Source organism: Canis lupus, chromosome 5 (genome assembly GCF_011100685.1).
Source record: "Canis lupus familiaris isolate Mischka breed German Shepherd chromosome 5, alternate assembly UU_Cfam_GSD_1.0, whole genome shotgun sequence".
NCBI lineage: Eukaryota > Metazoa > Chordata > Mammalia > Carnivora > Canidae > Canis > Canis lupus.
The window spans coordinates 15,740,367-15,764,627 of NC_049226.1; the positions used below are offsets into that span (position 1 = coordinate 15,740,367).

The 24,261-nt window shown below is 52.0% G+C and overlaps 1 protein-coding gene across 4 annotated transcripts in view; it reads left to right on the forward strand.

Annotated features, from left to right (window-relative positions):
• The first annotated feature begins 10,057 nt into the window (after nt 1–10,057).
• Nucleotides 10,058–24,261, forward strand: part of TMPRSS13 (transmembrane serine protease 13) — a 28,477-nt gene continuing 14,273 nt past the window's right edge. The window contains exons 1-3 of one of the 4 annotated variants that reach the window (XM_038536013.1): nt 10,058–10,415; nt 20,762–20,996; nt 22,068–22,172. In XM_038536013.1, the coding sequence (XP_038391941.1) occupies nt 10,395–10,415; nt 20,762–20,996; nt 22,068–22,172 (361 nt within the window). In that variant the 5' untranslated portion in view covers nt 10,058–10,394. The remainder of the gene's footprint in view (nt 10,416–20,761; nt 20,997–22,067; nt 22,173–24,261) is intronic. The other 3 variants (XM_038536011.1, XM_038536010.1, XM_038536012.1) reach the window with 3 other exon arrangements.

Below are 24,261 nucleotides of genomic sequence, written 5' to 3' on the forward strand. Positions count from 1 at the left end.
AGGCCGGGTGCAGGAAGCAGGTCTTTTTTATCCTGGTTTCTCAAAGACTCTGCCACAAGGTGTCAGAGGATTACCCCCAGACTCAGAAATTTAAATGAATGATTCAGAAAAGAGGATTTCTGAGGTCCTTTCTAGTTCTGACGTTCTGTAACCAAGTCTGATTGTGAACATCTACTGAGCACTGAGACTGTGCAATGGCTCTAAGCACATCATCCTGATTTCGTACTGGCCATGTTTGTATCATGGCCCTGTGAGATGGATCCTCTTTGCAGTAGTATTTTGTGTGTGTGTGTGTGTGTGTGTGTGTGCATGTGTGTGATGGAGATAGCAGTGGAAGCAAGTTAGTTATTAAGTAAGCCTGATTGGCACATAGTAGAGATTCAATGAAGACTTGTTGACTGACAAACAGACTGTTTGGATTTGTGTTAGGCATTGTGAGGGGGATACAAATGAGTTTTATCAATCAATTAGTGAGTACTTAGTGCATGTTATGGACAAAGTATTGGCCCATCTTGGAAGGCAGCCCAGATTTCTTTGGATTTCTAGATTTTGGCAATTAGTTCAAATAAAAGTCATACTGTCTAAATTGAATGAGATACATTGGGAAATAATAAGAAATATATGTCTCTGTCTTAAGTTTGTGACATGGGGCTCCTAAAACCCTTGTAAATAGGGGTGCTAGGAGAATCTTTTATTCCAATATTTAGTCTTTGACCCTAGTTTCTGACTCAGGGCTCCTAAGACCCTTGGAATTTCCTGCCTGATAAGAGTATCTTTTGTTCTAATGAAGCAGCTCTGGATGCGCTCCTGGTTGGGGCCTGGTCTCCGGAAAGACCATGCCATGATTAGAAGCTTGGAACTTTCAACCCTGTTCCCTGTTTTCTAGGGAGGGGAGAGGAGCTGGGAATGGAGGTAATAACTGATTGTGCCTAGGTGAGGAAGCTTCCATAAATATCTCAATAGTATGGGACTCAGGGGCTTCCAGGTTGGTGGACAAATCCACACACTGGGAGAGTGTGGCACCCCAGCTCCACAGGGACAGATGCTCCTGCATTCAGAACCCTTATAGACCCTGCCCTATGTGTCTCTTCATCTGGCTGTTCACTCCTTTTTCATATCCTTTAGTAAACTCATAAACATAAGTAAGTGTTTCCCTGAGTTCTGTGAGCCATTCTAGCAAATGATTGAACTAAGGGGAAGGAGGTCATAGGAACCTCCAATATGTAGCCAAATTGGACAGAAGCTGTGAGTAACTTAGAGACCCACTACTTCTGATTGGTGGCTGAAGTTGGGGTTGGGGACAGTCTCATGGGATTGAGTCTACAACCTGTGGGATCTGATGCTATCTCCAGGTAGGTGGTGTCAGCATTGAGTTAAATTGTAGGACACCCAGCTGGTGTCACAGAATTGCTTGGTTTATGCGCAAAACCCTGACACATCTGATGTCGGAAGTGTTATGACTGTGGTGGTGAGGGAGAAATACAGGAAGAACACAGTTTTCCCCCACAATTATCTTACTCCAGCTAGAGAGCAGTCAATTTGCAATGCTTGATGATTTAGACTTTGTAAACATATTGAAAAGTCCCAATATCCAAAATTATTGAAAAAAATTGGGATTAAGAGAAAAGTTGTGTGATAGCACATACTACCATTTTATTGTTATCTTCTTCAGTCCTTATAACTCCATGGGACAATAATGGGATATTATAACCCATGGGATGGGTATTGTTATTCCCACTCTTTAACAGACAACGAAACAGATTCAGATGATAAATTTGTAAGTAATATCATCAGAATTCCAAACTAGGCTGTTATTTTATTTTTCTTGACCATAGTCTACATTCTTCTTCTTCTTTTTTTAAAGGATTTACTTATCTACCCGAGAGAGAGAAAGTGAGAGTGGGGTAGGGGGCAGGTAGGGGGAGAGGGAGAGGGAGAGAGAGTCCCAAGCAGATTCCACATTGAGTGTTAAGCCTGACTCGAGGCTCAATCTCACGACCCTCAGATTACAACCTGTTCCTAAATCAAGAGTTGGAAGTTTAACCAACTGTGCCACCCAGGAACCCCATTCTACTCTGTGCTCTTAACATGTTATGTTGCCTTATAGATAAGGAGCTAACTTACAGCAGAAAACCAACTGCAGAGAAAACTGGAAACTTGTCTGGAACAAAAAATTGTCAAGTAACACTCAGAGTCTCTGAGAGAACAGACCTTATTTAAAGCTTCATGAATTAGGGCACCTGGGTGGCTCAGTGGTTGAGCATCTGCCTTCAGCTCAGGGCATGATCCCAGAGTCCTGGGATTGAGTCCTGCATTGGGCACCCCACAGGGAGCCTGTTTCTCCCTCTGCCTATATCTCTGCCTCTCCCTCTGTGCCTCTCATGAATAAATAAATAAAATCTTAAAAAAAAAAGTTTCATGATTTTCCTGGAAGACTGAATGACCACTAAGATTTCTACGAAGTTGGCATTGGATGGGGCGACTGTATAGAGGACCACAGAGTGGCATTAAAAGCAGTTTCAGAGAGTCAAACAGATTTGATTCCCCATTTCTAGCACTTACTAGCTATGTGGTCTTAGGCAAATTATCCTTTCTGAGACTTGATTGCTTCTTCATCTATAAAATGGAAATAAAAATACTTACTCAAAAGGTTGGTGTGGCCATTAACTAAAATGTTATACCAATATACATTAGCTTTTTTTCTGGTAGCAAAATCCTAAGGTGAGGAGAGTGAGGATGGAGGGAAAGGTCCATGAGGAGAGCACCATGTTGAGTTCTCTTGCTCTATTTTAGTGGCCTGAGTGGTACTTGGAACATGATAGGTACATAGTCAATAATTGCTTACAAATGTCTAAAAATTAAGCAAGATTTTAGGGGCTGAGTAAGTGGGCTTTGATTTGCTAAGTGGAAAGGAACAAATTGTTCCATGTGCTAACCTTGGGTGGTGGGCCTGAGTCTTCTGGTTTTACTCAAGAAAGGGATCTAGGAGTTATTCTAGTTTTGGATGGAGCAGCCATCTAGTGGGTGGTCCAAAGAGCAGTCACAGCCCAAAGGCTAGTGGAGATCTTTCCAGAAACCTTGTCCTACCCTACCTCAGTGTTTCTATGATTAAGGGGGCCATTATCAGGAACTACCAGGAACACCAAGACCCCTCCATATGGGAAAACTAAGGTTGAGAAGAAAAACAATATAACATAGAAGGCTGACCGTGAATTCCAATGTGTTACAACAGGGCACCTAGTAGAGCTCCAGTGTGGAGTGAACCATAGGGAGACCTGTTCATATAGTTTTAAGCTTCTAGTAATAATGTCTGATGTTCTTAGAATACTTCAGTTTCCTAGGGGCCGTAGGCAGACAGAGCACTACTTATCTGTGCTGGATGGCAGTTGAACGAAGTGATTGGCCAAGGTTCCACTTCTGGGAAGTGGCCAAGCCAGGGTCGGACTTGGGTCAACAGGCATCATCCTTAAGAAGGGTGCTTTATGTTGGCAATAGGGGCAGGTTCAAGGATAGTATTCATATCTGCATGCATTGTATGTTGCACATAGTTATTAAGGGCTTCTCAGACTATTTCGGGATGGAGCGGTCTTGGAGGTCCTTCAGCTACAGCCAGGCTCAGCCAGGCCACCACTGGGACTTGGAGCCTCTCTGGGATTCCCCAGATTGCTACTTTTTCCTCCTACCATGGATATCCTAAGGTCTAGATGACATAAGCAAAGAGAAAGTGTTTTGCAAATGTGATTGTTATTCAAAGTCTTAACATCTCTGTGCATGGGAAAAAAACCCACATTCTTTTTTATATATATTTTATATTTTTTATTTAAATTCAATTTACCAACATATAACACCCAGTGCTCATCTCATCAAGTGCCCTCCTTAATGCCCATCACCCAATTACCCCATTCCCCCACTCACCTTCCCCCATATTCTTTTAGATTAATTTGTTCTAAACTGAGAAGTCTTTTGAGAGCCAAAAACAACAGAAAAGCTCATGCTTTATTTTCAAACTTTGAAATGCCAATAGGAGAAATGGAATAATGTAGCCACATGCTCAGATACCTGAAGTTTCTCATGTTAACTAGCTTTAAAGTCTGGATAGCTTTGTATCTTTTTTAATGATTCACATTTGAAAAGCAAAAAATTCAAAAGGCGTAACATTTCCCTTTCACCAAGCAGACAATATAAATGTCTGTTTCTTGGTGACAGTTGGCAAAACACAACGTGATTAATCTGGGGACCTGCAGTGGTTCACCTTCAGCGACTTCCCACTTTTCATCTGCTCTGATAAAAACACATCTGGAACAGCTGAAAAAAATTAAGCTAGGTAAAGAATTGCATCAAAATATTTTTAAAAAAATACTCCGGGTTGTGAAAAACATAAAGGTTCTAACAAGAATGAACAAACTCAACACGTTCAGCTTTCTTATTAAAACAGTGTATTGATATTCAAGAACATTTAAAAGTATAATGATCCATTATACCTTTCTGTTACTGATGACACTTCATGGTTGAGAGCAGAGAGAGGTGGTGGCTGAAAGCGTGGATTTGAGCATTAGTTCTGTCCCTTAGAAGCTGTTGACACTGGGGTGCTTATTTCTTTGAGTCTTTGCTTCTCAGTTGCAAAAAGGGAGAGTAATAATAACTGCATGCAATTGTGTTCTGAGGATGAAATAGAATAATACATGTCTGTGCAAGTGCTTTGCAAATTTATTTCCTGGTGCTTTTGTTATTTTTCACCATGAATATATGTCTATAGCTTCTACACAAAATTTTTGTTTATTGCTCATTGCAGCTGTTTTTTCTTTCTGCCTGGTTTCTGATGGTTCTTCTGTTCCTGTCTCTCTGGACAACATTTGGGGGTATTTTCTTCCTCCTCAAACCGTGACTCTGTTTCCTTTGGATCCTCTGTGTCTCCATTCTTTGGCAAGAAGCTCTAAACCACCTGATTACCTTTCTTGGCTCTCTTTTCTTGTGCCAGGTCTCTCTGCTGAAAGATTACTAGGCTCTGCAGACTTGAAAGGGACCTCACTTTTTAAAGATGAGAAAGCTGAGCTCTGGGGCCCCGGGGAAGAAGTTGCTTAGAAGTAACAGAAGCATGGCCCTGAGTCTTAGCCTGGGGCTTTCTCTGCCAGACACCAGCTAAGGACCTTTGTGTTCGGGCTTTGGATTCAAAGTACACATCTTAATACTCTCCACACCTGCACAGAGGACTGTTATTCCACCAAACTTAGAAATTATAATCATCATATCATAATGGCTACTATTTATTGGTGGGCACTACGTACCAGGTCCTGTGCCGAATGTTTTATACAAACGATCTCACTGAATGGACGTACATACTTTATTTGAAGGAACAATTATCCCCATTTTATGGATGAGGAAGCTGGGGTGCTAGGAGAGGAAGTAACTTGCCCAAAGACACAGAGGTAATACCTGGAAGAGCTGTGATCCCATGACTATCTGATCTCAAAGTCCATTCCACAGACCACTCAACACTCACTGCTCTGAATGGTCCTTCCCTTCCCTGCCTATCAAGCTCCCTGTGACAGCCCCAGAATGCCAGGCTGTCTTACTGCCCGTCTTTCTAGAACCTTCTGGAATCTCACTCCCTCCTCCAGAAAGCCTTCTCAGATGGATCAGAGGGGAGTAAAGGCACTCCTGTCTGAATGTGGGAGTCTCATGTTCAATGTAGTAGGCTTCTGGTTCATCCTCACTTGTTCTGTGAATGTTTGGCTCCAGCTGTGTGCAGGTGGGCTCATGTTTGCCTTCTGGGGGGCTTAGGTCCCCCATGGCCATCAGCATGGCTGGCCTGTTGGTCTGTCTGCAACTGCTCCAGTTCTGTGGAAATAGGAGCAGCCCAATGGGTAGTTCCAGTGAATAACTGGTAGGTCTTACCAGAAGGGAGAGCCCATGTAAATATGGATGGGGAGCCCTGTCTCTGAGCCGACACTTCAGGAGGGCCACAGAGTCCGTGGGGCTTGTCTTGGAGAAATCCATGGAGGTGAGGGGACTTGAAATCACCTCACACCAGGAGCAAGTGAAGGAAGTAGGTGTGTTCAAGTGGAAGAGGGCAGGCTCCTGGGCTCACCAAACGGTTGCCCTCAAGTAAGAGAGGGCAGTCATGAGGAAGTGGGATTTGACGTTTGCAGTGTGTCCCCATGGAGGGGAACTGGAAACTACAGAGAAACGGGTGTGGGTGAATCATGAGGATGAACAGCTGTGTCAAATTTTTCTTTGGAAACAGGTAGCATCTGAATAGTCAGATGGTGGTATTTCCCACTCCTGGGAGCCATCTGGGGACAGCTGGGCAGCTACCAGGTAGGGGCGTCCCAGAGGCCCACCTGGGAGGACTCAGCTGTCCTGGCCTGGGAGACCCACGGGGCAAGGCCAGCCTCCCATCATCCAGTGTGCACTGCCCACTGTTCAACAGTGCGGGGCAGGTGGGGGTGGGGGGAGCACGTGTGCTGAGGGTGCTGGTTGTTCTACCAGAGGCTTCTAAACCAGTTTATCCCATCTAGTCATGGGGTTTTGATGATTCCACGAGCACAGGGACTATTACAGGGAGAAGCATAGGGCTTTGTTCCTCCCTGGCTCCTGCTGGTCCCCAACAAGACACAGGGGGCAGTAAAGCCCATGACTAAGAGAAACATGGGCTCCTGGGTTTATGGTTCTAGACTCTGCCATCAGACCCGCTGTGGGGCCATCAGGTGGTCTTTTGACCAACCTCAGCCCCCTGCTCATGTTTATTTTCTGGCATCTTCTCCTGGATGTGCCTGTCCTCCCTCCTTCTCCTGTCGCCATCACCGGATGAGAGGCCCAATATCTGCTGGAAATAGGGAGCCACAGAGTTGCCTCACCAGCAGAGGCCCTATAAGCCTTCCTTAGGGTGGGCTGAGAGGCCAGCTGGGGACCGGGGACTTGGTTTAGTCTTATGGGCTGTTTCTCTTGGCTTGAAAAAAAAAAAACAATAACCTCCACCCTACCTGGCCTCCCTTTGCAATATCCGGGAGCACAATGACAGGATGCCTGGTGTGCATCCAGGGCAGTGGCTGGGCTGCTCTGTGCTCAGATAGGCGCCCTGTGCCGAGGGGCAGGGGAGCGCAGGCTCTGGCTCAGGGGCTTGCTCCTGCCGACTCTTCCTCCAGGGTGGGCTCAGCGTCTCCTCTCTGCCTGCCTGGCCTCTGAGTGTGTGGTCTGGGTCTGGCCCCCTCGGGCCCCGACGGAAGCCCCTCTGTTGTGCTCTGAGTGATGGAGAAGTTAGGAAGTGGGGTGCAGAGGTGAGGGATGGGTCCTCGGGGGTTCCATGGAGGGAGCTCAGGGGGTGAGCTGGGAGTGAAGCTGATGGAGGACCCAGAAAAGAGAAACTTCCGAGAGCCCTACTTCCATCGGTGGCCCCAGGAAGGAGTTGGTGGTGGCAGCGGGAGCAGTCATGGAAGCAGAGAGCTGGGACTTTAGTCCCAAAATAGGAGTGAGGCGTCTGTTGCTCCTTCCAGTCTCCCTCTGGCCACCTTGAGGCCCGTGCTCATTTGCATGGCAGATGTATTCTCTTACATAAAACTCAGCCTCAGATGGAAATAACCATGAGGTGGGAAGTGACCGGGTATGAATGGGGCCTGGCTGCTGGCCCGAGGTCCCCACTGGGGATTGGGAAAGGTAGGGCAAATGGACACCTGGGTCTGGGGTGCCTCTGGGTAGCGGGTAGTCATGGGCTAGGGAGCTAGAGGGAGGGGGCAGCAAACGGGGCCGGAGGGAGGGAGGCAACAAAAGTGGATTGTCAGAGGGAGGCAGGGATGGTGTGGACAGGTATCTCCTTCCTTCCGAGGAGGCAGGTGAGGGCAGAGCCTGGCCAAGTTCAGGTGCCAAAGTCGCGGGCAGGGGCAAGCCTCCAAGGCCAGGCTCTGTTGGGGGAGAGTCGGGGTCTTATGCCACCCTAGCCCCTTCCCTCTAGAAATAAGAAAACTGTGAGCAAAGAATTCTATTCCTCAGTGTTTCACCTCCGCCCCAGCCTGAACACCTACGCTGTGTGTTCTCCTCCGCGCAGGGTCCCCGCCTTTCTGGTCCTCGCTGCCCCTCGCCCAGCAGCTGCGGTGGGGCCTGGTGCTGAGCAGTCAGCGGTCACTGAGCTGAACCCGGGCTGGCGGGGCTCCTTATGGGTCGGTGGCTCGGCCAGCAAGGAGGCTGGGACAGGCCAACTAGTGTCTCTGACGAAACGGCAAGAAATAAACCTGACATTTCTTCAGGGCCCACCCGGTGCTGGACACGTTCTCTGGTCTGACCTGTCATCGCCTCTTCCCAGATGTTCCATCTGAAGACCTCCGACTTCGTGTAGTCGGCTTTCACCTCCAAGTCGGGGTTTTCGCCTGCTCCCCTTGGCCCAGAACCCCTAGTCTGAGCTCTTCCCATTTCCCAGTGGGAAAATGTGGGAGAAAATGCTGGAGGGTGATCCTGGGAGGCCAGGGGTCTGCTGGGGGATGGAGTGATGAACGCCAGGGCTTGGGGAAGCCTCCTAGCTCCCTGGTGGCCAGAGTGGGGGCCCGCTGGTCCCTCGGAGAGAGGGAAGAGGACGCATCTCCTCGGGACTGGGTCTCTGCCATGGCAGGCTGGTCAAGGCAGCAGGAAGGGGATGTGGCCTGCAGCTCAGTTCTGCTCTCTTGGGGAGCCAGGAATGTGACACCAAAAATAACACAAGATTGGATAACCTCGGGGTCCCTATCTGGGCCCTCCAAACATCCTCGCCTCCATCCTTCTGCCTTGGGATTAGATTAAGGGATTAGATTTCCCTTCCCAGCACCTGAAGCGGGAGCTGACAGCTTCCATTCTGAGCTAGAAGTTTCTGTTTTCTCACATGTAAATGGGGAGAAAAGTGGTCACTTCCTTTGAGTCTTTGCTCAAGTGTCACCTCAGTGAAGGGATCCCTGACCACCCTGTCTCAGACTGTCATTCTGCTCCCAGCCCTCTCGATCCCCCTCCCTGCTTTATTTTTCTTGATAGAACTTCTCAATTTCTCATATGCTGCTTTGTCATCTATCTAGCCATCATCATCATCATCATCATCATCATCTATCTGCTTATTTTTGTTGGTCCTACCTCTCCCCCAATGCCAGTGCCATGGAGCAGGGTATTTGCCTGCTTTGTCCCTGTGTCCCCAGCACCCAGAGCAGTGCCAAGTGCATCAGAAGCACTCGGATATTTGCTGGGTGAATGAATGAGGGACAGATGAACAGCATTGTTGTGAAGATGACGCGCGTTACTGTATGTAGAGCATTCAGGCAGGAGATCCAGCGCCTTGTCATTGTTGTCACTGCTGTTTGTTCCCTGTGATTTGTGCGGATTCCTCAGGCTCCCAGGCTGTTTCTCCATCTGTAAAAGGAGAGGACCGAATCACTGCATGGTCTCTGCGCTTCCTTCAACCTAAGAAGGAATCAGTCTTCTTTAATCTAAGAAGACTGCCATTCACGACCTCTGGGCCCCCAAATGCCCAGTCACGCAAATCCTTCCTAAAGCTCACCTGAGACCCTGCAGAAGCAACTCTGCTGGGGTTGGGGGTGCTAAGCACCCCCTTTGGAGGAGGCTCTTCCTTTGTTACTTCTGACTCTAGGCGCTGAATGGGCAGCAGCTAGGGGACCATGAGTCCGCCACTATTTCTTAGAACCGTTTCCATTCAGATACTTCCATGTTTTATTTCAATTGGCTTTTGATGTGTTGTTTCATGATGTTTTATTGTTTTCAGTTGAGGAAATTCACTATGTGCATAATTAGAGGTTGTTTGATTTTAATTTCTTTGGTAAGAGTTTTGGTAGAAATCGTTCAGAAAATGGAAATTTTGCCACGCCGTGTACCTTGATTGGGGATTTGGACACGTGGTCCTTGGCGATGAAGGATGACACCGTCCTGCCCTGGGTGGGGCCCCGGTCCCTGGCCTTGGACGTTCCCTGTGGAAACACAGACCCGCCTCAGAGGGCGCTGGAGCATCTGTTTGAGGCGCTCAGGTTGACAGGCCTACGATGGTCTTCACAGGGCCTGGATTTTTTCCTCTGAGAATGCTCCCTCTGAAAGAAGCATTCTGGAACCCCTCATTTCCTCATAGCTGACTCTGTGGGGGCAGTTTCAGGGGTAGAGGTAACTTCACACTCCCGGTATTTGGTATTTGGTATTCGCTGAGTAACTGGGATGGCCTCGGAGGAGAGGAGAGGGACAGGTCTGGCTAGTTCTGTGGTGTTGTTTATACTTGAGATTACCTCACACGTCCCAACCCGCTTCCCCGCCCCATCTGGTGGGGGCTGGCCCTCAGCCTTCCAGCCCCCTTTTTCTCCACATGCCGCGGAAGACAGGGGCCAACATGGATCTTCCCGTGGACATCAGCTGAGCCCAGAAGCCTCACCCCTCGGGAGACCATGGAAAGGGACAGCAGCCGGGTGAGTGGTTACAGGCCTTGGGCCAGAACTTCCCAGCGCCGGGGAAGCAGGGGCAGGGCTGCAAGATAGGTGGGGCCCGGCCACCTGTATGCCTCAGGTTTGGGGGGAAGTTGAATGTGCCTTTTCTCACTTGAAGCTACTTGGGATTGTGATTGCTCGGCCTCCTTCTACCCTGATTTCCAGGAGGGGCCCTGGGGAGGAGCCGATGGGATTTGGGATCTGGTCGGGAAGCACCACAGGGCTGTGCCTGAATGTTGGGCTCCTGCTCTGTGGCCCGTGAAACACCCTGGCCAGGGCATTAATGCTGTTAGATCATCACTTTTGCCGGCTTGAGAAATCACCAGAACTTAGCATTCTAGCTGGGCTTCAAGATTACCTTGGCTAACCCCTTCACTAGGCTCCTAAACCATCTTAAAAAAATGTGACTTCCTTTGTGTTTTTAAGATCTTCCAGGGGATTTTTTTCAATCTCCTTTGGTCACTTATTTTCAGGCTTCATGATATTCATGCTTGGAAAATGATTCTTATGTCTGAGCGTAATTCCTTGTGCCACAACTCAGGTTCCTTTCCTCTTCTGTTCTTGGCGGTGACAGAGAGCAGCTAGGATGTCGTCCGTGGAAAAGACAGTTATAGACACGAAGGCTTCCAAAGATTTTGTTCAGCTGTGCCTCAGCTTTCTTTTCTTGAGGGACATTCTTCTTTTGCTCTAACTTCTCCTGAGGTCTTGCTTTCTACTTCTCTCCATCTTTTTATTCTTTACTGAAGTAGTAGAATCAGAGACTCTGGGAAGGATGGGGCAGCTCTGGGTTTGAGAAGGATCAGCTCAGCCTATGTGCTGGCTTATAGGTGGCTTGTGGTCCATTCTGAACCCCAGATAACTTTTCTGCAACCTTTACCACCATCTTTTCCACCATTGTTCCAGGCCCCTCTTGACTTTTCTTTCCGAGGCTTCCCTCCCAACCTCTGCACTGTTCTCCTGGGTTCCTGTCTCCACCTCACCAAAGTCATTTGGTCCTAGGCCTCTAGCTTCCTTGGAGCTGCTGGTGAGCAGTAAAGGCAGTGCACAGGGCAGAATAGAGTTTTGTCTGAGGTGTGGGGAAGGTGAACTCACAGTCACAGCCATTGGGCATGTTTGTTGGTGACTTTCTGGGAGCCTAAACTTGATGATCTCTAAATACAATGGGGAGAAGGGCTGATTTGTCCAAAGAATGTTAAGGCCGGTCCCCAGGCAGGGTGATGGAGGTGACATCTGCCTACGATGCTCATCTTTCCAGAATTAGGGACCAACATGGAAGGTCACCAGGTCACTTCCCTGACGGAAGAAGTGTTACGTGGTGTGGTGGGCACCATATTCGTTCTGGGAGGCCATCCTAACTTACTTTGGAGTGAAAGAACTAAACCACTACTTCCTAATTTAAGATTCTGAAATTCACCCCCTTGTTTAAGGCAGAACTTTCAAGATAGTGAGCCTCGGATCGGGGCAGGGAGAGCTGTCTGGGGTTCTTTGTAGAAGATTTCTTCAGGCCAGTTAAGGGGAGATTGGGAGAAACTGATGGTCTATGGCCATGCCTTCTCTCCGAGGGCTTCATGGCAGACAGATGTACATTGTGGTTTTGGTTCTTTGGCTCCATAAAGTATTGAGGAAGATGGTGGGCAAGGGACTTAAGCCTGATGAAGCTCCTGTGTGAGTTGGTTGGGTCTTCACGGGGAACCTTGGACAGGAGGTGAGAAAGCTTCTCTGTCTTCGAAGGAGAAGCTGCACGATGTGGGTAGAACACTGACCAAGTTCCAGGTCACCTGTGACTTTGGGCAAATCAACCTTTTTGTACCTCAGTTTCTTCATCTGTAAAATGAATAAAGATAGTGTCAACTTCAAGGTGCCTTAGCCTAGTGACTTTCAGTTATGAGGCCCTTTTCAAATAGCATCTGGCAGAGAGAGAGAGAGAGAGAGAGAGTCACAGAGTGTTCAGATTATCCTCCTCCTCCTCCTTCTCCTCCTTCTCCTCCTCCTCCTATCATCATCTAGGGTCTAGCCCTGACTCCTCTAACGATGTGGACAAATCTCTCCATGCCTCAGCTTTTCCACCTACCAAAAATGAGGATTGGACAAATTGCTTCCTGCTCCAACCCCAGGTCCCTTTCTGGTTCCATGACAGTCTTTGGAATTACATGGAATGGGATTGCAGGTGTGCCACCCTGGATAGGACATGTGCATTTGTTCTTGAATAGTAGTGTGTGTTTTGTGTTGTTTTCCATAGGCCTCACATTCTTAATGCTTACAGAAGTGCAATGCTTATTAAAGAAAGACTGATGGACCCACTGCTAAAGCAGCAATCCATTGTAGACCGAGTCTTCTTATAATAGAGCAGGTTCTCACTTAGTCAAAGACCTCAGAGGTCGTGGACCAAAGAGTGGTTGGCAGACGCAGGGCTGGTTCAGGATGAGGTACTCTCCCCTGCAGGGGCTGGGCAGGTTCCTAAGATAGCCAACCAATGGGGTCAGGTCATTGTGCCTTTGACCCCAGAGTGCAGGCTCCCTCAGGACCCTTGGCACCTGGCCTTTGGCCCTACAGGGATGCTGCCCTCACCTGAGACCTCTGTGTTTTATGTTGTCATTGGTGCTGGGCAACCTTCCACCTGGCCCATCCCTCCCTGCCTCCCCCTGCATTGTCCCTGTGACTTGGCAAATGTGAATGAGAATGTGTGGGAGTGTGTGTACGGGGCTCCAGGTTTGGGTGCTGGGTGGGAAGGCCGGCTGATGTAACAATAGCCACTTAGCTTAAGTGTCTTGTTTTGGCAAAACAACTTCCTCTTGGTACAGCAACAGCGGTGGTAGACCGTGCCCAGCCAGGTGGCCAGGGTGCTGGGGGGGAAGCACGAGGGAAGCCATCACGGGGAACCTGGCGGGGGCTTCGTCGGGACTCTGGCAGGACCTCATGGAGTGTGGCTCCTCTGATAGGACTGTCCAGGGAACCTCCATTATGTACCAGCCCTGAACTGTGTCACTTCTCCAGCGTTGGCGTTGGCACAGAAGGCACATGGGGGGTGGGGGCAGCAACTGAGGCAGCAAGACCCTGGGTGATCAAAGGTTATTTGCTTGGCAGCAGTAAGTCCTGGGTGTTCTTTAACCTCTTTGATGAATGGACAAATGAATGAATGAACACACGAATGAATGGACAAGGAGGTGTTTTGACACTGGTCTAAGAGGGATTCCCCGAGGCTTTTTCATGAGGCATCATCGTAAACTAGAAGGAACTTCAGTGCTCGCCCAGGCTGGTAATTTTCAAGTCCTTTGTAGCAGCCTCTTTTGTCAAATGAAACCGTATGTAGAGCCCATTGTACACAACTGTGAAGTGGATCTCCTCTGTCTGAAGTGGGGTGAAGGACTCCAAGCCCTTTCCCTGCTACAATAGTCGCAGAGGTATTTCCTTGGAACCTCTAATGCTCTGGGAACCCTGCTTGAAAACAGCCAATTTGTCTGCTCCCTTCCTTTTTTAGGTCAGGGAGCGGAGACCCGGAGAGGGATACAACTGTCCTTAAGGTCACGCACGGTTGGGAGCAGAAGCAAGACTCCCCTGGCCTCCCAAGCCTGCTGCAAGGGAGGCCTCTGCTTGGCTTCTTGTCTGGAGCCCAGTTTGATTCCAGGGGTTTCCCAGTTTGGAAGGGGGTGCTGGGGAATCTGGCTGTGCTCTGAGGGGAGACTGCATTTGTGGAATTTCTCTGGGTTCAGGGAGGGGGGAGTAGGAGGAAGCCGTGTGTACCTAGAGGTCCAAGGAAGCCTGGGCTGAGTAGGAAGGAAAAGAAGCATGATCCACTCCGTCCCAGTTCAGATCAGTTCCTTGGAGGCCAGTTTAAGCACAGTCCCGTCCACATGGGATGGGTTTAGGGCTCCCCTGCCATGGCCCATGGGCTCCCCAGCATCCTGACAGGCACAAGGCCCACTTAGGTCTTGCCCAAGGAAGCTCCTGATTTTTCCTGGTGCTTCTAGCAGGGACTGGGGCATCTCTTCCTGCCTAGCCTGGGATGCTGGGGTGCCAGGCTAGGGTCCTGCCTCTGCCCCCCATCCTGAACATCCTTGATACTCAGGATCACCGGGAGAAAGAAGCTGCCACAGGGGCCTAAGTCTGGTGGGGAGTCCTTCCCCACTGGAGCCTGGTAAAGGGTGCTGGGAGAGCACAGTGATGTGCAGCAGCCCGAGGTCAGGAGCCAGAAGGTTCTGTTTTGGGCCCTGCCCCCAACTGGCTGTGTGCCCTTAGACTAGTTGCATTGCGTTTCTGGGCCTTCATCACCTTATCAGTAGGCTAAAGGAACTACAACTAGAGGGTTTTCAAGATCCTTCTAGCCCTGGCAGCCAGTGATGTGCCCAGCCTGCCCTGGGGTGCAGGCCCTCTGAAGGGATGGCCCAGGGCAGAGGAGGGAGGCCCTGCCAGCTTTGACTGGACTTGAATGGGCCCTGGTGGACCTGCCCTTGGGTCCTGAAGTTGCGTTACGGCTGCTGCTGCCTGGGTGGACGTTCCCACAGGAGCCCTTTACTAGATTCTTCTCCCTGCCTGCTGTGGGCTCTGAGCAGCCCATGGTGCCTCTATTCCAGAGTTGAGGCCACCTCCTGTGGTTGGAGCACAGTCGCTAAGCAAAGCCCGGAGCTCAATCCTTGGCAGCAGCCACAAAACTGAGCCATCCTTGAGGTGGCTGCCGCAGGGCACAGCGCAACAGAGGACCCCCTCCTCCCCGGCATGGCTGGCTGGGCTGGCAGGATGTGGAGAGACGCCAAGGGCAGGGCCACGGGGGTCCTTGTCCTCTCACAGCCATCCCCCAGCAGGTGAGGGCCCACGGGACAGGCTCTGCCACGGGAAACCACAGATTACCCCAGGGGCTGACCCCAGGGACCACCCTGTAGGGCCTGGGGCGGGGAGGAGAGGCAGGGCCAGGAAAGAATGACTGGCAGTGCTTGGTCAGGGAAGTGGCCCAGAGTCACCCACCCTCTGGCTCGGCCCTGTCCATCTGCCCCCAGACAGGCTGAGGAGCCTCTCGCCTGCAGGCGGGTCGTGGGGAGCCTGGAGTGGGTCATCTGAGTTCCGTTGCTAGGTCTTCTGCTCACTGGCGAAGGCCAGGAGTTGGGCTGGTTCTGACCTGGGCTCAGCCCCTTGGATCCTGGCGCTCTGGGCACGAAGTGTCCTCCCACCCTCTTCCCCACCTACTGGAGGCATCTGCTCTGAGGGTGAGGCCAGGCCACCAGGAGGGTGGCTGGAATCTCAGTAGCTGCTGGCTAAGAATTGAGGAAAGGAAATGAGTTACTGCTATAATGGGTTAGACATGAGGAGGAACTTCCAGCAGGTGGGGTGGCAGGCCATGAAATGGGTAAAGAATGGCTGTGGAACCTCTTCTAGTGGTCCCGGAAAATGGGAGCTCTTCTCAGCGTCCTGCGATGCTTCAGGTTGAGGTTCAGAGTCAGGGGGATGGAGCAGACGGCCTCACCATGGAGGCTGCCTTCCTCTGGTCTTGGGGCTGCCCCAAGACGGCTGCCCGTCCATCCTGCTGGGATTCAGGGTTTCCCACATGGCAGCTTTTATGGGGAACTTGGGGTCAGGCCTCTTCTCTTGGCCTTGTCTTTGGGGCCCAAACCTCTGCATGTGCCTCCCACCGGCTCTGACACCAGAGTGCTTGCTCTACTGAGGCCTCCGGGGCCCTGTCTACCCCCAAGGCCCAGCCTCTCCTCCATGCCCCTGCCGCTGCCCCTGCCCCCCAGCCCTGGGAGGGCTTTCCACAGGCTGCTGAGGCTAAGGTGGCAGCTTTAGAGACTGGCTGAGGACGACTCACCCCCTCCCAGCCCCTTGGGTACTGAGCCCAAGATCGGTCCCATTTTACATGCCCTAGTTCTCTCCAGACTCCAGGTAGAGGGACCCATGGGAGTCTCCTGTCCAGACCCCAGCTCACCTCCCCAGGGACTCTTCTCCCTGCTTCCTTGGGGGCCGAGGCCATGGGTAGGCATGTTGAGACCTTCAAGCGGTGGGATAAGCGCTGGGGAAAGGCTTGGCCAAGGAAGGCTGGGAGACCCCTCTGCCTTTCTGGCTGCCCTGAGCTTTCCACCAAGCCCCCACCCTACATCTCTGGTCTAACTCCCTCCCACTGCTCAACCTCCCCCAGCCTTCCCACCTCCTCCTGCTGGGCCTCCACCAGCCCACCCAGGTCCCTTTTTCCTGCCCTGGTGAAGTGGCACCAGGACCAGAGCCCTGGGGTCCTACTCCAGTGGGGACAGCCTGAGCTCTTGAATGTGAAATCAGAAGGTTGTGGGAAGTCCCCACAAGCCCACCAACTTGTTTAGGGGCTCTGGGCATGCTGTCTGGTCCCCTACCCCAGTTTCTTCAAGAACCAGGGGCCATAGTTCCTGCCCAGTTTGCTAGCAAGACCCCATGAGGATCCCAGGAAATAATGGGTGTGGAAGCTCTTCACGCGCTGTCAGCCTCAAGGAAGCGAAGGAAGTTACTGGCGACACTCGTGATACTGTGGGTCCAGATCCTGCCTGGGCAGGATTCGAGCCCTGTCACTTACCTGAGAGGTGGGTTTGGGTATGTTCTTAACCTCCTGGGACCTCAGTTTCAAAATCCATAAAATGGGGTTAACAATACCTCCCATAGAGAGCTGTGATGAGGTCGAAATGGGGTCAAGCTAAGTCCCTAGCGGGCTTCGGCCCTTGATACGATGTGAAACACATTTGGGGACCAGGCTCTTCCATGTTTATCTTGCAGTTATCTGGGGGAGGGAGGCAAGGTCATCCCCATCTCATGCACATTGAGACAGGTGTGTTCCCTTTACTTGCCCAGGGCAGACCATTCAGGAATGTACGCAGTCATATTTGAACACAGATTTTTCTACTTCAAGTCCAGCATCTTTAACAGATGACCGGCCACTGTCACAGCTAATGGGCACCGAGTCCTTACTGTACATACAGCACCTATCGCTCCAGTGCTATGAAGCAGGTGACTGGCTCACCTTACAGATGAGGAAACTGGGAGTGTGAAGAGGTGGAGCCACAGGCCCAGAGTCACCCACTGGTGTAGACCATGCTTGTTACCTGGCATGGGGCCTCTCCCATCCCCAGGATCCATCAAGTCTTGGCAGGCCATGGGACCCACCAGAAAGTTCCACAAGAGTGAGATCGCTGTAGAACCAGCAGCCTCACCGCTGGGCTCCCCATGGCACTCCCAGCCTGCAAGGCCCCAGACCCCAGTTCTCAGGTGATGTCACAAATGCAGAAGGAGCACCCCGTGTACGGGTGCCAGGAGAAGACTGTGTCGGGGGCTCTTGCTGCTGACTTGAGAAGGCAGGGGACCCCCCCCCCCCACAGGCTTGGGGAAGAATCCTGACTGTGATTCTAAGCAATCTGAGCCTTGCACCTTGGTTTTGTCATCTGTAAAAGGGCTTCTAAAAATATTCAGGGTTGGAGTGAGGACCTTGTGAGACCACAGACATAGAAATTTATTGTCATTCTAAAGTACCATATATGGTGAGCTATTATCATTTTCTTGCATCGTGTAATGGGAATTTGCCCCCAAGGGTGGGAAAGGCCTGTAGTGTGAGCATAGCAGGGAGGGAAGGCTGGCAGGCCAGTTGACATGTCTGATGCCAGGGTCCCAGGCAGGTGCCAAGGCTCGGGCCACCATTGGTGGCCAGCACAGGCTCTACACAGCCTGGGTTTGTCTCTCTCATTGAAGGACTTTAGTCTGGCCTTTGTCTAGCACCTCTTTTTTCTCTAAGATGAGCTCCCACCTTTGGGCCCATCGGTAAGGCCCACGGCTGTTAAATCTCGGCAAGGTGGGTGTTGTGTGGGCCAGTGCAAAAGCGGAGGGAGATTCTCATTTCCCGCCTGGCTGCTGTGTGCCAGACCCAGGCGAGACATTTTCTGTGTTACCTCCTTGAATCCTCAAGATCATTAGTCCTATTCTACAAATTAAGAAAAAGAAAAAGGAGGGTTAAGTGTCCTGCCCGAGGTGACACACCTGGAGGTAGGATGGTGCCCTGGATCTGCCTGACTCCAAAGCCAGGGCTGTCAGCTGATGCATGCTATATTTCAGCATTTCCTCTCTGCCTCTCCTTGCCCCCAACCCCAGTCCTGCTCCCCTTGAAGCATCTGGGGGCTCATCTGTTTTCCCCTTCTGGAGATCTAGTCTCTAGATAGAGGGGGTGAGAGGGGAATCTGAGCTCTGGGCCAGCTGGGTCAGCTGCATGCCCTTCAGATCCCTAAACACACACAACTGTGTCCCTGCTTGGCTGGCCCAAGCACCTGGTCTCTTACCCATATCCATTAATTAACCCCAGTAACTCCCTGGAGTAATGGGTCCTGGTCCCTGCCCGTAGTAAGCTGAGTGTGGCCAGAGACTCTAGATTCCTCCTTGAATTCATTTTGTGACCTCCAGAACAATGAGGCAGTGACCAAATCAGTTCCTTCTGACTCTTAGAAAAGAGAGTTAAAAATAGGAAAACCAGGGGCACCTGGGTGGCTCAGCAGTTAAGCGTCTGCCTTTGGCTCAGTTCATGATCCCGGGGTCCTGGAATTGAGTCCCGCATCAGGACCCCCCACAGGGAGCCTGCTTCTCCCTCTGCCTATGTCTCTGCCTCTCTCTGTGTGTCTCTCATGAATATATAAATAAAATAAAAATAAAAAGTTAAATCCAAACCCTGCCTGATAGGGATGATGGTGTTGACCTGGGCTGATGTTCTAACGACGAGGGCTTTTCCTGAACTGGTTTGCTTCCTAATCGTGTCCAGTGTTAAGCACGGTGGCAGATGAGGGATGGAAACAGGTGCCAGGGGTCCAGAGCCTGCCCCCTCTGCACAGCCCTGCTGACTGTACCCCCAGCACAGGTGCGCTGCCCTCACCATCCCTGCCACTCCTGTTCGTTCCCTGGACTGCTCCCTCTTAGATTTAGAGCACCCCAAAGGCTCCACTTTCCAGGGAGAAGCAGGACCAGTGTTCCCTGATTGCCGACTAAGGCCAGCTGGCTGCTGGATTACATAAGGCGTCGCTCCTCAGAGAGGCAGTAATGCCTCAAGGTTGAGCTGGCCTCCGAGCCTGGCTTTCTGGACTCACACTCCGGCTCTCCAGCTCACAGAAGCACTCTCTGGCTATGACAGCTTGATCCCATCGCTTAGTCTCTCTGCAAAATGGGAGTGGTTCTGTTCTGAGGATTAAGTGAGTAAACACATACAAAGCCCTTGGAGCATGCAAAGTCTCCTATAACCAGCCATTAGAGTGTTAAATCTGAATGAACAAACCACTCCCCCTGGAGCTGAGTCGGGCTAAGGATCTTGTCGAAGAGTAGTGTGGACTGCTACCCCAGCCTATACCTTCTTCCGATTTTGCCTCTCCGCTCTCCCTGATGCATTGGTGAGTGAGCACATGTGTGTGTGAGTGTGTGTGGTGTGCATACAGGTGTCCGAGTGAGCAAGACAAGTCTGGAATTGCTGAGAATGGTGGGGTAGAAGGCAGGCCAGGGCTTTTCTTAAGCAATGCTTTCACGCTTTTTGATGACAGCTCATAGTAAGAATGGGGTTTTATAAATCTGGCGCACACACGAGGAAAGGGCAGGGGTGTGGGGGGTGTGGAAGTGGAGAGGGCGGGAAGGGTGATGACTCTCCCCACCTCCTTGAGCAATTTTTTATTTTCCAAACAGATTCTAGAAAAAGAGTTCTTTGTCTGGGACCTGGAAGCCAAGTCCCAATGGCCCAATGGAGATCTAAGTTCCATGAGCTTTCTCACTAAAAATCCTTACACACCTGGGCAGTAGTGTTAAAGTGTTTTCTCTGAAATGACCTTTGTTCTTTATGTGGCTTCCTCAAAGTTGTATGTCTAGGGAGAGCTGGGACTGGGACTAGGACTGGTCCCTCCGGGTTTCCAAGGAGAGCCTGTTTTCACCTTCCTTCTTCTTGAGATGAGGAGGGGTCCAGTGGCTGATCAGAGGGAGACCTTGGTCCTGCCACACCAGCTTTTACATCTTGAGCAACCCTCAGAAGGAGGGTCCCTAGACACATGTAGCCAAAGCAAGGGTCCCCAAGCCCCAGGCAGATGGCCCACTGCTCTCTGCCCACCTCTGCAGGTCCCTGTGATGCAGGGAGACTGTAGAGAGCTGGCAAGTGCAGGCTCTTTGAACTTGCACTCCATCCCGGGACACTCTCTTCTCAACTGCTTCCCTGCCAGGGTGAGGAGGTGATGGCAGTGGTGATGGGGGAGGGGGTTTGCTCCCCACCTAGCTGCTTGCCCCAGAGCATGTATCTCCTGGCTCAGCTGGGCTGATAGCTGGGTGGGTCCTCAGGGGAGCAGCCTGAGAGATACCCTTCACTCTGCTTTCAGAATGCTCCCCCGGCCAGGACATCTCCAGCAAGGACGTCTCCAGCAGGGGCGTCGCCAGCCCGGGCATCTCCAGCCCGGGCCTCCCCTTCTAGGTCATCGTCTGCCAGGTCAGCCTCCACGACATCCTCTCCAACGAGAGTGTACCTTGTTAGAGCAACACCAGTGGGGGCCGTGCCCATCCGGGCATCTCCTGCCAGGTCAGCGCCAGCCACCAGAGCCACCGAGGAGAGCACAGGTAAGGGGGGACACTGCAGGGGAGGTGGGAGGAATGGGGAAGCAGGTGACGGGTGGGGAGGAAATCTCAGAGTTGGCACTCCCTGCTCTTCCTCTACCCCTTGGCTAGTGATGTGTGGGAAGCAGGGGGAGTAGTCAGGGGTGGGCAGTGGGGGGCCTGGGGAGGTGGGGGGCAGAAAGGAGCCATTACATGAAGGCCCAACACAGTGGAAAATTGGGGCCAATGGGGTAGGGGAGAAGAAACCAGGACCAACAAAGCAGCTGTGACTTTGGAGGCTGCGCTGTGTGAGTCAGAGCGTGGATTTCAAGAGCAAGGACTCTGGCAGGAGACTGGAGTCCTTCCCTTAGGCTGCCCCGTGGATGTGCTGGGAGGCAGGGGTCTGCCCTGGAGCAGGGTCCTGATCCTGGGCCCATCTGTGGGGAGAGGAGGGAAGGAGGAAATTCTGACTAGGCAGGCACTCTCCACCTCCGTCTTTCCAACCTGGCCTACCTTGGTCAGCTGCTGGAAGCCAGAGCTGCCGGATGGGCCTTGGGGCTGGCTCTGCCCCTCACGAAACAGGGTTTCTGCCCATCTCAGCGCTGCCCTCTGCCTGTCATAGACTTCAGACTGTCCCCACCATCACCATACAAACTGGCCGGGCCGAGGATCCCGTATTTGGGGCCCCTCTCACTGTCCTGCCCTAGCAAGGGCTGGTGAGGCACTCTGGTGTGGTGGCCTCTGGCATGAGGCACACTTCATGGGACATCCTGCCCTGCCGTTCACTAGTCCAGCACCCTCGAGCAAGTTCTTTAACTTTCGTGAACCTCAGTCTCCCCACCTATAAAATGAGTGCGACAGCGCCCAGCTCGCATGGTTGCTGTGAGAATTCCACGGGAGGACACTCGCAAGTGCCCGGCTGGCCCGTTGGAGATGCTCAGCTAAGGGAGCTGTCGGGGGCAGGGTGGTGCCACATCCTGGAGTGGAGCGGTCCTAACGGGCCCTCCCGGGCCAGCCTGCCTCCCTCCCCCTCCTCCTCTGCGGCCGGACCCCTCTCCCACGGCCTTACCACCCCCTGCTGCGGCCCGCTCCTAGGTATCGGCTTGCCCAAGTTCACCTGGCAGGAGGGCCAGAAGCGGCTGCCGCTCATCGGATGTGTCCTCCTCCTCATCGCCCTCGTGGTGTCACTCATCATTCTCCGTGAGTTCAAGGGAGGGACCGGGGAAAGGTTCTGGTCATGGTGGGGTGGGTTGGGGTCCCCGGATGGGGGCACGCAGCAGGGAGCCAGGGGTGGGGAACACACACTCGCCTGGCTACTGTGCCCCACAGACACTCCTGCGAAAGGCCGTGGACCACAGTGTCTCCAGGCCCTTTGAGCAGCTAGGTTGGGGGAACCGGGCTCAGGTTGCACTGGTGCTACTTCCTGCCCATCTTGCTTGGGAGAGTTAGACACTCTGGGCTCAGTTTCTGCATCCTCAAGTGGGATTTCTTTCATTCAATGCATTTGACTTACTATGCACATGCCCAGTCAGCTCTCATAAAGACTTCACTGGGTTACGAGCCGTAAATGACATAATGGCACAGTGCCTGGCACAAAATCTATAAATGCTAATTATTAAAAAAAAAAATATGAGCACTGATTATAGAAAGTCTCTGGGGTATTTCCAGACAATGGGATAAAGGGTTCCAGGGTTTAGGCTTCCTCACCCCCCTCCCCACCCTCCACCCAAACACACACACACTTTGGAAAAGATAGGACATGGCCCAGGGCTCTCTGCAGAGGGGAGGCCAAATGTGACTGTCGGGAAGAGGTGACAGCTATGTGGGCCGGAGTGGCAGAGACCAGCTCGTGAAGGGTCAGGTGATGGCCCGGAAGATGGGAGAGCATCTGAGTGGGATACGCAGCTGCGGGAAATGTAGGGGGCCATGGCAAGGTCAGCACGGGGAGGAGAAAGGGACCTGCTTAGCCATAGAGGAAAAGAGTATTTGGGGACCTGGGGTCTGTCTGCCTGGTTGGGTAAGGCTGAGCTGCAAGGTAGAGAGCTTCAAAGGCCAGGCTAGCGGGGAAGGCTTCTGTTCAAGAGGCAGCACAGTGTGGGGAGGAGCCAGGTGCGTGAGTGTACGGAAACCAGGACTGGCAAGGCTGCTCCAGGACGAGCATGACGCGGGAGGAGATAGCGAGCTGGTTAAGGGCACGGCACGGCTCCCCCATAGCATCCTGGCTCTGCCACTTGCCAGCTGTGTGACTGCAGCAAATTAATTAACTTTCCAAGCCTCAGGGTCCCACCACCTGCCTGACAAGGTGCTAGCATCATTGTCACAATGCACATAAAGGCCTCAGCACAGTGCCTGCCACATGGTGTCCATGTGAACCTCCAGCCAGGATGCGCTGCTCTTCTTTTCCTGCCCCTCCCACCCCTGGCAGTCCTCAGAGCAGTAGGAATGACCAACCCATGGAGGGATGAGATGGCATCCAAGGGTGGCCCCCCGGATATAGTTATAATCACAGTGTGGTTTCACAACGCGTCCTGGCATCCACTGACTGTCAAGGTGACCCTTGCATGGTGGCTCTGCGGGCATTCCAGGAGGGACAAGTGCAAAACATTAGGTGGCATTGGTGTCCGGGTCTGCAAGGGGCAGACACACAGGGTGACCTTCACCATGGGTGCCCGAGCGCATGGTAGGGCCAGTGGGGATCAGGCTGAGGATGAGGGGCAGTGCAAGGAGTTAGAACTCAGGTTTCTTGGGCACCCAAGGCAAGGTGTCTCCAGGCAGGAGGGAAGGGATCCTAGCTTGAGAAGAGGTTACTGTTCCAGACAGAGGGGGTCACGAGGCTGACTTTCACGCATAGTTTGTAAAGCCTGGGGGCTTGGGAATCAGCCACCTCAATTTGCTCTTTGAAAGGACAGACATTTTAAGGCATAAAGACAAACAATGGGGCGAGAGCTGAGCAAAGAGGACATTGCTTGTTTAGGGGAGAGGGAGGATGAAGATCAGGAGCTTCTGGGACCGAAAGACCAGCCTTTGAGAAGACAGCATGGGTAGTGCTTGTGTGTATGGACTGTGGAGACAGAATTTTCTCTGCTGTGACCCACAGAGCACAGGGATGACGGGATGCCAGGGGGGCTCTGAGAGGCCGGCTCTGGGATTCTGGAGGAGGGCTTTCTCTGGTTGCCACTCTGGCCAATGTAGGGCACTGGAGCTTCCAGTGCCCACCTCTGCACCTCCCTCCCTCTCTCCCCACCTCTCTCTCTCTGGGGGGCTGCTCGAGTCTGCCTGGTGCTGCCCT